This window comes from Nannobrachium achirus (genome assembly GCF_963921795.1).
Source record: "Nannobrachium achirus genome assembly, chromosome: 21".
NCBI lineage: Eukaryota > Metazoa > Chordata > Actinopteri > Myctophiformes > Myctophidae > Nannobrachium > Nannobrachium achirus.
In genome coordinates this window covers 10,304,375-10,316,676 of record NC_137828.1, presented here as the reverse complement: position 1 = coordinate 10,316,676, position 12,302 = coordinate 10,304,375, and the positions used below count along the sequence as shown (strand labels likewise).

At 45.2% G+C, this 12,302-nt stretch overlaps 1 protein-coding gene across 1 annotated transcript in view; it reads left to right on the top strand.

Moving 5' to 3' along the window:
- Nucleotides 1–12,302, top strand: part of ntng1a (netrin g1a) — a gene marked incomplete at both ends in the record, with an annotated part of 230,021 nt that overhangs the window by 148,635 nt on the left and 69,084 nt on the right. Inside the window, one exon of the mRNA XM_080752341.1 lies at nucleotides 6,111–6,283. Coding sequence (XP_080608467.1) covers nucleotides 6,111–6,283 — 173 coding nt within the window. The remainder of the gene's footprint in view (nucleotides 1–6,110; nucleotides 6,284–12,302) is intronic.

The following is a 12,302-nucleotide window of genomic DNA, read 5'->3' as shown; positions in this document are numbered from 1 at the left end:
GAGGAGGCGGGCCGCTGCGTTCTGGACTAACTGCAAGCGTTTAAGTGAAGCCTGATCAATACCGGTGTATAATGAGTTGCAATAATCTAATCTGGAGGATATGAAAGAATGAATGACCATCTCCAGTTGTTTTTGCGGAAGGTAGGATTTGACCTTGGATATGAGACGTATAGTTGGAAAAAACTAGTTTTAACGACGGAGCTGATGTGTTTGTCGAGTTTAAAATCACTATCAAGGATAAAACCAAGGTTTCTGACAGACGAACGGATGTTGGAATTTAACAGACCTAAGGAATTAGAGGGTAGGGTGGAATGATGGTCGAATATTATAATTTACTGTAGGCTGTATTGTATACTGTAGGCTATGTAGCCTACAGTATACAAAATATGTGCAGTGTGGCACAAACTGAAAGTGCCAATTGCAGGGAAACAAATGGGTGTTTGGGTACTGGTAACCAATGTTCTTATTTTGATCATAAGTCCCAATTAGGCTACTGAATGTGAATATCCAGATATGTATAACTCTGAGAGTGTTCAATAAACATTTGAACACCCTCAGAGTTACAGACCTGTTATGGTCATTTAGGACTAGCACTTGTGTTTCTGGTAATATTATTGTCCACTCATTTTGTCTGTGGGAAAAAGCAAAAATGTCCACCCCAACCCAACATGGCCCTGAAATCAGACATTAAAATATCCTCTCAAAAAGTGTTAAATTCGAAAGATTGACCCCCAAAACTCAAGAAAAGTCACTAAATATGTTGATACTGTAACTCTACATAAACCCTCCAATATTTTAACATCATTTGACAAAGACTGCACCACTTTAAAAACCTCAAAACCTTGCTTTTACCTTGAAAGAAAGTATGTTCCACTAAATTCATGATGCAAAACTTTTGGGTTGGGCCTTTTTATTTGCTTTTGGCTTAGATTGACTGGCCTGTCGGTCCTGCAGTTTCCGAGACTAGCCGACAACACACAGATAAGACAGGGGAGAAAACATTATCGTGGAGAAGATAACAAGGGAATGTCTCCGGGAGTCATGTGTGCATGCCGATGGCTGGGGAGCACATGATGTGATCATGTCTCGGTGTGACATGTCAGGGTCTTTGCCTGGCTTTGTCTTATCCCTGCAAAACCCGAATTAATTTCAACTGGCCCAACATTTTTTTTAAATCAGATGGTGTTGTAGGAGTCCTAATCACAGGAAAATGTAATGTTAAAAAATTAATAATGTTTTTGTAAGGTTTTATAGCCATAAATCATAAATCATAAATCATGCTCTAATTTGCATTTTGGGGATATTTTTCACAATAGTAACATATATAGATGTTCTAGACATTCTAATGATCACGAAAAACAATATTACAGGCATTTTACTTATGTTTTAGTGAGCAATAGCTTCAGTTAAAAAGTGAGATGTTGTTCGTCCAGACGCTGGAATTTCAACTTCTCTGGGAGGTGTGAATGTCATTTTCTGTGGGGGGTATTCATATGCAAATATCGTGGCCAATGGCATTTTAATACTAAACAATAGGATGTAATGGTGATGTTAATGTGAAAAAAGAACAGGAAAACTAATTATAACATTTAAAAAAATATATATTTAAAAAATGTTGCCAAAAAGCAACGCTGGGCCTTGCAGGGTTATCTTGTCTCCACTGTCGTGTGCTAACCAGGGGGGTGTTGAATGGACACCACTACAAAGGCTGTGTGGCACAGCCGGGTCCCCGCAGGAGAGTACAGTTACATGCCATGGCTGGGAGAGAGCACAACCAAACACCATTATCCTCTCTGTCTCACTTTCTCTCTTGGGCTGGAAAAAAAAAAACACAGCATCAGCTTCAACACTGCTGCGCACTTCTTTACTCTCAAGCTGTGGGATCCATTTAGTAGGGTTCACTCTTGAACCAACAATGTTACTTGTTTTTTCCCCACAGTACTTCACTCCCTCTGTAATAAGAAAAATCTTATTTTTTTATGAATAAAATGTACATTTCTGTATGGTGTGTTAACTTGGAGTGGTTGAATTTGGCTCCCTGCTCTTCTAATTTAGACCTTTAGATTGTGTCAAAAGTCGTGTCTCACTTTAACACAACGGAAGCCAAGGTTTCTAACATGTCTAGCTGTTGCTGCTGCCGCCGTTCACTCACGTTTAATTTGGAGAGCCTCGGAAGCTTTGTGCGTGTGCACGTGAGTGTCCACTGACGATTGAGGAAGAAAATCCATTTGTTTACAAACGCTCGCGAAACTAAAATCCAAACCGGGGCCTACCATCGCGGTAAAGTGTCGCCGTGAAAACAATCAGATCTCTGCTTCCCTGGCGTTCTTTGCACCTCATTCATAGATAAAGCCCTTTTTATGTTTCAGCCTAGAATGGAAATCAATGCAGCGCCATTTTCTCTCTCTGCGAGCCACGGTGTGACCTATGGACTGGGGTTATTCACAGGGAACACAACAAGCGCGCAGCACGCTGTACAGTTAACCCTTTGTTGTCTCGTTGAGGAACGAGACAACTCCTTTTGGCAGAGCGACCCCTAGTGGCCTTATCTCGTTACTGAACGAGTTTGGCCCCTTGGGTGTTAATAGACACAGGTTTTGACACAAATTCTGACCTGATGGTCAAGATTCATGATTTTTCCTCGAGCAAGCAGCTAAAAAAAAAAAAAAGAAAAGAAAAATAGTACAGTAAGAGTAAAACAGTCAAACAGTGTGTTTGTTTAAATTTAAACCACATTTATATTTTTAGCCGTTCCTGCTCTATATTTGCATATCAGGTGGGAAAGTAAGGGGGCGCCGGCAGACATTGTGAAAAATATGCCAGGGAAAGAACGTTTTTCCTGGTGAAAGTGTGTGTGCGTGCGTGCGTGCGTGCGTGCGACGTGCGTGCATTCGTGCGTGTGTGCGCTGCATAAGTATGACTTCAATTCATACATCAACTTATAAATAAACCACACTAATTACATAATGTTGAATTACATAACTCATTTATTCCGATTAATCACTTCATTAAAAAAAAGATATTTGAGAATTCCTTCTTCAAGGATTCGTTTTAATGATGACGGCACAAATACAACAACAGACAATTCAAATTCATCAGAATCTTCAAATGTGAAATAGGAAAAAGGAAAGAGATCATTTGTATTAAGCATATGGGGTTCAGTTATGCTGCATTGTTGTAGACCCCCTGAAGTGATGGAAACACAGGCACATTAAATATACACACTTTGCAGCATCTTTGGACCGTAGCAGAGAAGGAATGCGCTGATTTAAAGGTGTATTCAGTGATAATGAAAGTGGCCGGGGGTCATCTTGTCCCTTACTGGCCTTACAGCGTGGAAATGTTTAGTTTTTTATAGATTTTTTACACCATTATAATGTTCTTGTTTTGATCATTAGACCCAATCACTGAATATCGGTAGGCCTACGTCTCCAGCTTCAGGATATGTATGATACTGTGGCATTTCAGTAGTTTACAATCTAGGCATTTAGCAGACATTCTTAATTCAGAGCGACTGTGGTTCTCAAAACTTTTATTTTGACCATCATAACTAAACATCATAACATAACTACGGCCATACTCTACCCTGATTGGTCGAGGACTGGCTGGCCACCTCTGAAACCCGAATCTAGCTATGCTCGTAACACGGGCCATGGTGGAAGTCCTTATATGGTCAGCACACATTCTAGAGAGGAGAATGAATGGAAAATGTACCAATTATATTTTTATTTGAATGAAATACAAACACTGAATATAACTTTAAATGTTGAACTGTGGTCAGCGAGTTGTAGCCTAAATGAGAGCAAGTTGGACATGTCTTACGCCACTGGTTCTCTAACTTGTTCATGTCAAGGACCCCCAAATTGTATTTGTCTGTGGGCCTCCATCTGAAAAGATGTTGTGCCAGGCACTGCCAGAAGAGTAGGTTCATGTAAAAGATCAATCAAAAATAGCAGATTTGGCTGGGGACCCCCTGGAACCGCCACCCCCCCAAGGACCCCTGGGACCCCAATTTGAAAACCAATATCTTAAGCAACGTCATTATGCTCTTCCACTGGGACGTGCAGAGAGGGAGGGGCTGACATTTCTAAAAGGGCCTTTTGGTGAAAATATCGAAAATAGCAAACCTCCAAGCTCACGATGCGTCGCACTGCGGCGCGTTGTGAGCTTGGAGGTCGGCTATTTTCGGTGCTTGATACCACACTGAACTAAGCATAGTCAAGTCAATACTGGAGATGTTGGCGTAACGGTGTGGATTTCTACACAGAGGGCAATTCTTTCAACTCTTTGAACATAAGAGTTTAGACAAGGCAATTCTCTTGAATGCTGCCTTCAGGCATGCAGAGGCATTTGCATTTCTTTCACCATAGTAAAAACATTCATGGTCTGGAGAGAGAATTTTTACAGATGGATAAAAGGGAAGGGGCTCAAGCCCCCTTTGATGTCTATGTGTACACGTGCCTGCTCTTCCAGACAAAAAGAAGCGATCCCGCTGTCTTGCACGTGCACCGCAGACGGATAATCTTCCTGGTGCTTAATGGGTCCCCAATACACACACACACACACACACACACACGCACACGCACACGCACACGCACACGCACACACACACACACACACACACACACACACACACACACCATCACCATCACCATCCATCCTTCTCCTCCTCTCTCATCCTCGGCCCACCGTAACCTTGCCGTGTCCCTCCCGCCCACTCCACGTGACCTCGCCACAATTAAAGCGTTCCTCCGACGAGACAATTAAAACCCGGGGGCCGCAGCGGGTGGCAAAGAAGGGGAGAGGGGAGGGGAGGGGAGGGGAGGCTAGGGGAGGGGTGGGAGAAAATAATGAATGTGGAGGACTCACTTCTCCTTGAAGTAAATTCTCCGCCGAGTGGCGTCTATTTACGTCCAATCTGGGAACCCCCTCGGTTAAAAGTTGGAAAACGTTTTTTTTTTTTTTTTCTCTCTCTCTCTCTCTAGGGACCACCACCAGTGTAGAGACAGGAACTTTGTTTGGCTCCAAGTCCTCCCCTTTCTTAGCGTCTTTGCACACAGACGTGTTTCTTCTCATGGAAAAAACGGACGATTAATTTTTTTTAAGAAAACAATGATTCTCTACGACCTCATGCACAACAACTCCGAATTTGACATGCGACAAGTGGCTGCGGCCGTGCGTTTTTTTCTCGATCGAACCCAGTTCGATTTGTGCGTCTTGTCGCATGCAGTAAAAACTCATTGACTCCTTTTATGACTCCTTTTCGGATCCGCAGTGTGGATTCCGCACAGCCTTGCACACCAAATCCAATACGTTTTAATCATGCAGCAAACAGAAAAAAACGCAACGGTCCTGTGTGCAAAGCCCTTTAGACCACTTCCTCCCAGGTGCTTCTATGTTCATTCCCACTAGTCTTGCGTGGCCAGACTGTTGCCTCCGCGATTTGGGCAAATGCTCCCAGCATACAGTCTGGCAAACGGAAGAAGAAACGATGAGTGCGAGATAGAGCGGATGTGACGCAACCGCTCCCTTGGTGTAGTAACAATAACATGTCCTACTAGAAGACCCCTTTCAACATTTCTGGGGGCTTTATTTCGTCTTTCTCTGGTGTTATTGGTGTTACTTCCATGATGTTTTAAAACGTTTTTCTTAAACTATACACCCATAACAAGAATAGGCCGCTCGAATGACTTTGTCTGAGCTATTGTGTTTCTGTTATGTTTCCAATGGGACTACAGTTCAGTGCAGCAGTGGCTACTTCCCATACTCGCCGTTCGGGAGCTGTCGTTCCAGACTCTATATAGCATTCGGAGATTGTGGAATAGTTGTCTGGCTATGCGAGACTACATTCCCACTAACAACAACACCACGTGTTTAGGGCAGCGGTGCTGACAGATTCTGCTAATCTGTCTCGAGAGGTCAAGTTAACGTCGAGCAGGAGGCGAGAGTTGGTGCGTCTTGAAAATGCCAGTCAAGGACGCGCTAACATTTACCCGGCCCTGAAAAGACAGAAAGTGACTCAGTAAGCGTTTGACATACAGCTACGGCTTTGTTCTTCTTTTCTGTTTTCTTGACACCCCTCCTCTCCTCTCCTCTGCTGATGCTGACAGGTGCAAGTGCAACCTTCACGCCAACAGCTGCGTGTTCGACAAAGAGAGGCTGAGCTGCGAGTGCGAGCACAACACCACGGGCCCCGACTGCGGCCGCTGCAAGAGGAACTACCAGGGGCGGACGTGGAGCGCCGGCTCCTACCTGCCCATCCCCAAGGGCACGGCCAATATCTGTGAGTATACCGGCGGAGACGCAGCGCACACGTTGACACGTATGCCACGTGACGTGACAGCATGTAGGCCTACTGTAAACATGTGTGCACGGCCTACTGTACGTATGTGACCCTCGGAACACCATGTCATGGAAGTGGAACGGTGAGGGTGTCTTTAACACCAAGGTTCAAGGTGTTCTGTATTGTTATTCTCATGTAAAGGCAGTGGTGATGTGTTTTCTGCTCTGTGGGTTTACAGTATGTTATATGGGATGACTCTGTGTTGTGTGTGTGTGTGTGTGTGTGTGTGTGTGTGTGTGTGTGTGTGTGTGTGTGTGTGTGTGTGTGTGTGTGTGTGCGTGCGTGCGTGCGTGCGTGCGTGCGTGCGTGCGTGCGTGCGTGCGTGCGTACTTGTGTGCGCTTGTTTAGGCTTCAGAGACCTGTTCATTACGTGCATCGCTTTTACTCCAAACACAACAAGATGTCGGCATCTGATGCGACTGATACTGTTTTGTTCAAGTTGTAGACATCCAGGTATGCTGGGTAGGATGTGGCGTGTCCACCCAGAAAATACCCGCTTGTTTACATACATTCTGCAGTGGAATATTGCACGCCATTCGTAAGCCCAACTAGCATTGTAACTGACCACATCTTAAAGTCGCACGTGCAACGGAAGTGATCTACTCACTGTAGTTGTTACACTTCTGTATGGTGAGGCATTTCCTACTGAAACAGGCCAGGAAGGCAGGACATAGCGCTGGGAGGAACGTGATTTGACGGTCAAAAAGTAGGCGGGCCATAACTCATTGAAGACATTAACAGTTTTACTGCCAGATGTTATTATTTATTTATTGGGTCTCGTGCCAGCAAAAGCAGCTTACTTTTGCGAGGTTATAGACAAAGATCTATTTGTTTTTTTATTTTTATTTTTTATTTTTTTCCCTCATTACATAGTGCACTCTGGTCATACTAGCAGTAGAGGGCAGCCTCATGCAAGAATTAATGTGAAATGGCCGCGGTCGGCTCCCATCCGTCCAGGCCACTAAATCGCTACAGAGCAATAGACCCAGAGAAAATAACAAGGAAGCGTTTTGTTACTCCATTGATGCTAACGTCCAGTGGGTTTTTGAGAGCACTTTTACGGGAGATGTGTTAACGGTACACAACCGCGCGACCCCTCATCAGTTTACAGACATCAAAACAAGGTACAAAAGAACGAGCCAAAGAACGTACAATTGGCATCGCGCCGCCGTGAAAAGTGGGGCGAACGGGAACGTTCAAAGCGGTAAAAGAGTTAATATGTAAAGACGGGCAGCGCTGAGTGTCACAGCTTCTCCCTAGCAGCGCTCCCATAGACTGTAACAAGGCAGCAGCGCTCCCAAAGACTGTAACAAGGCAGCAGCGCTCCCATAGACTGTAACAAGGCAGCGCTCCCATAGACTGTAACAAGGCAGCAGCGCTCCCATAGACTGTAACAAGGCAGCAGCGCTCCCATAGACTGTAACAAGGCAGCGCTCCCATAGACTGTAACAAGGCAGCGGCGCTCCCATAGACTGTAACAAGGCAGCGCTCCCATAGACTGTAACAAGGCAGTGCTCCCATAGACTGTAACAAGGCAGCAGTGCTCCCATAGACTGTAACAAGGCAGCGGCGCTCCCATAGACTGTAACAAGGCAGCGCTCCCATAGACTGTAACAAGGCAGTGCTCCCATAGACTGTAACAAGGCAGCAGCGCTCCCATAGACTGTAACAAGGCAGCGCTCCCATAGACTGTAACAAGGCAGTGCTCCCATAGACTGTAACAAGGCAGCAGTGCTCCCATAGACTGTAACAAGGCAGCGCTCCCATAGACTGTAACAAGGCAGCAGCGCTCCCATAGACTGTAACAAGGCAGCAGCGCTCCCATAGACTGTAACAAGGCAGCGCTCCCATAGACTGTAACAAGGCAGCGGCGCTCCCATAGACTGTAACAAGGCAGCGCTCCCATAGACTGTAACAAGGCAGCGGCGCTCCCATAGACTGTAACAAGGCAGCGCTCCCATAGACTGTAACAAGGCAGCGCTCCCATAGACTGTAACAAGGCAGCAGCGCTCCCATAGACTGTAACAAGGCAGCGCTCCCATAGACTGTAACAAGGCAGCGGCGCTCCCATAGACTGTAACAAGGCAGCGCTCCCATAGACTGTAACAAGGCAGCGGCGCTCCCATAGACTGTAACAAGGCAGCGCTCCCATAGACTGTAACAAGGCAGCAGCGCTCCCATAGACTGTAACAAGGCAGCGCTCCCATAGACTGTAACAAGGCAGCGCTCCCATAGACTGTAACAAGGCAGCGCTCCCATAGACTGTAACAAGGCAGCGCTCCCATAGACTGTAACAAGGCAGCAGCGCTCCCATAGACTGTAACAAGGCAGCAGCGCTCCCATAGACTGTAACAAGGCAGCGCTCCCATAGACTGTAACAAGGCAGCGCTCCCATAGACTGTAACAAGGCAGCAGCGCTCCCATAGACTGTAACAAGGCAGCAGCGCTCCCATAGACTGTAACAAGGCAGCAGCGCTCCCATAGACTGTAACAAGGCAGTGCTCCCATAGACTGTAACAAGGCAGCGGCTGCGGAAACAACACAAACCAGCTCAGTGAACAGTGGGGAGTTGTTGAAGTTGAAGTAGTTGAAGTTGATTGACACAGGCATCTGTCAATCATTTTGACCTCATGAATGATTAAGTAGAGCCAACGTACGTCATGACGCATTATGTTTTTGTTTAGGGGCTGTACTTAGGGCTGTAATTGTTTTGTTATAATACACAAACACAGGAATGTATGGTATGGCCATATCATCGCCACAGTAGGGGTGTATAACGATACATTTTAGCAGCGATACAATAAGCATCACGATACATGGTCAACGATATGATACATGGACGATATTGGTTCATTCATGGCGATACGATACGATTCGATTCAATGATTTAAAATTGATATAGTAACTATTTAGCAAAGAAATGAAATCTGTGTAAAATCTATTATTATGGAACTAAATGCTGTGATTATCTAGCAAATACATGGACATTATATTTCAAGTCAACACATATGGACAAACCCACCTTGACATGAACACAGAGATTACACACATTTATCGATAGACCAAGAGTAGCTATATGGAACGGAAAGGTAATTAGACCCCAACGTTTAATTTTCCCTCTTAAAGTTATACTATGTAACTTTTTTAATAAAATAAATCTTAAAATTGTCCTAATTATTAAATCGCTAAAGTTTTAGAACGTCCGCCCTGAGACTGGGAGATTGGGGTTCAAACCTCGGTCGGGTCATACCAAAGACTCTAAAAAATGGGACCCAGTGCCTCCCTGCTTGGCACTCAGCATCAAGGGTTGGATTGGGGGTAAGTCCCTGCGACATACTAGCGTCATGTCCAGGGGGTGTACTTGTACATCAAAGCTGCCTCACGCTATAGAAACAGGAGATAGGCTCCTGCCCTATGAGCCTCATGGCTCGGCCGGGTCAAATGGGACTCGGCCACCGGCGCCTAACTCTGTCCCCACTAGGGGGAGCACAAATTTTAGATTTTTTTTTTTTTTTTTTTTTTTTTTTGCGCCGCAAAGCGGCGCCGCGAAAATCGGTTATCTGCGGTTATAAAGTCGTCCTTTATTAAGTCATTTTCGGGTGTCTTTGGGGCTTCAGGGGAGGACCTGGATATGTTGCTTGGTGCGCACCTTTTTTTTAATAGGCTCTGACATGACCAAATAAATAGAACACTAGGTCTATGCAAGCCTTTCAGAGCTGCACATTAAATAGTTATCCTATTCAACAGTGCCATTTTTAAAAGCAATGATGAATAGACGGAGAACTATGGCAGATTGTATCAAGATATGCTGCACAGTGCACACCTCGTAGTTGCTCATGCAAGACAATATAAATAATAGCCTAGTAAAGAGAAAAGACGCCGGCGATGGCCGATCTTGTCTTTTGCACCTGATAACTGCACAGCAAGCGTTTTATTGGAGCTGCAAGCTCTGCTCCCACAACGTGAAAGCCTTGTGATGCCACAGAGAGAGAGCAGGGAGAGGAGAGCGATAAAGTCTAAGAGGGAAAAGAGGAGTAGACCAAGGAGGAGGAGGAGGAGGAGGAGGAGGAGAGAAGGGAGAGCAGAGGTAGAGTGAAAGAAGTCGGAGAGGAAGGTAGAAGGAGGCGGAGGTGGAGTGAGAAGTGGAATAAGAGGAGATATCGCAGTGTTTCTCAAACATTGTGACACAACACACCAGCATGAGAGAGACAGACAGAGAGACAGATGAGATGCTCTACTCACATAATACTGTATGCTGCTACGGAGATTCCGAGAGGTTAACGTGCCGTATTTCCAAAGTGTGTTCTTGTTTAAGTCACTGCATGGTTTAAATATCCTATCGTAAATATATCGCTATAATATATTGTTTAATCCACGTGGGTCCGTGTTTACTTAGTTACACTAGAGTTTCGAGTGTCATGGCAGCTGGGTTAAGACGGACTTCCTCTAAAATCGGATTTCAAAATAAGAGAAATAAGAGACACTTGTAATGATTAGTCAACACACTACTTTTATTTTTAGGTCTACTTAAAGGACGTACGTGTTAACGTGCAGTAAGTGACGCCAGAGCTAGGGTCTGACGCTAAATAAATAATTAAATAAGTACGCAAAAGCACTTCACGTTGTTTGATCGGCACGCAATATTCCTGCGGGGGGGGGGGGGCTGCAGATCTGGGGGAGCCGTTGCTCCCCTTGGCTCCATTGAACAGGCGCCAGTGGACTCGGCAAGGCTTACTTTACTTTTACTTTTAAAGTTTTAGAACACCCACTCTGTTAATTTCAGCTCCCAAAGCCTTTTCTTTATATGTGTTCTACTGAGCCCTGGTGGCCGTGACCGGGGCTGTTTTTCCCGGCAAAATTACGTCATATGCATCATTCTGTACACGTGTCTCCCTACCGGCCAATCACAGCCCAGATCATACACTGCCGAGCCCTTCAGGAAGTACACTGCAGTGTTTACACTGGTCTAGGAGTCTAGCATGTAGCTCCCCAACCGCTGCTCGTAGAGGGACACGGAAGACCGCTACGGATGTGTCTCGGAGAGGCGAGGCGGACGCGGTGGTCTGAAGGCCCGGTCCGCTGCGAAAAACGGCCGAAAAAAGCAGACGCGACCGCTGTTTGCTCTACCGCTACTGACCACTAGTTGAGCAACTTACACAGTATAGCTTTAAAAGGCACAAATACTTAGTTTCCATACAATAAATTATTTGCATTGCGAAACGATTCGATACCATCTACTGCATTTTAAAACGATACGATACGATACAAAGCCAAAACGGTACGATATTTTGCTTTTGCAAACGATATAGTTGATCATTGCAAATTAAAATCAATTTTTCGATTCAGTTACTATATCGTTACACCCCTACGCCACAGATACGCCCTAAAAGTGTGAAAACTAATTTTTCATTTGTTTGCGTCTTTAAAGCTATACTGTGTAAGTTGCTCAACTAGTGGTCAGTAGCGGTAAAGCAATCCGCGGTCGCTTCTGCTTTTTTCTGCCGCTTTTCGCCGCAGACCGGGCCTCAGACCACCGCGTCCGCCTGCACCTCGCCGAGATGTATCTTTAGAGGGGTCCCTGGTTCCTGTGCGTTCAGGCATTCTGGAGAAACGGACTCCTTCACCCGAGTATATGTTGTTGTTATGTTGAGGCAAGCTACTTCCTGAGAAGTCAGCAAGATCCGCTGTGATTGGCCGGCAGTGTATAATCGACGCTGTGATTGGCCGGTAGTGTATGATGACGTAATTTTGCCGCGAAATCCGGACCCCGGCCAGAATCATAGAAAACATATTTACAGAAGGCTTTAGGGGCTGAAATTCACAGAGTGGGTGTTCTAAAACTTTAGCGTTTAATAGTTAGGACAACTTTAAGATTTGTTTTATAAAAAAAGTTACATAGTATAACTTTAAGTGAAAGGCTGTTGGAAGTAACAGAAAGAGAGGAGTTTTGTGCAACCTC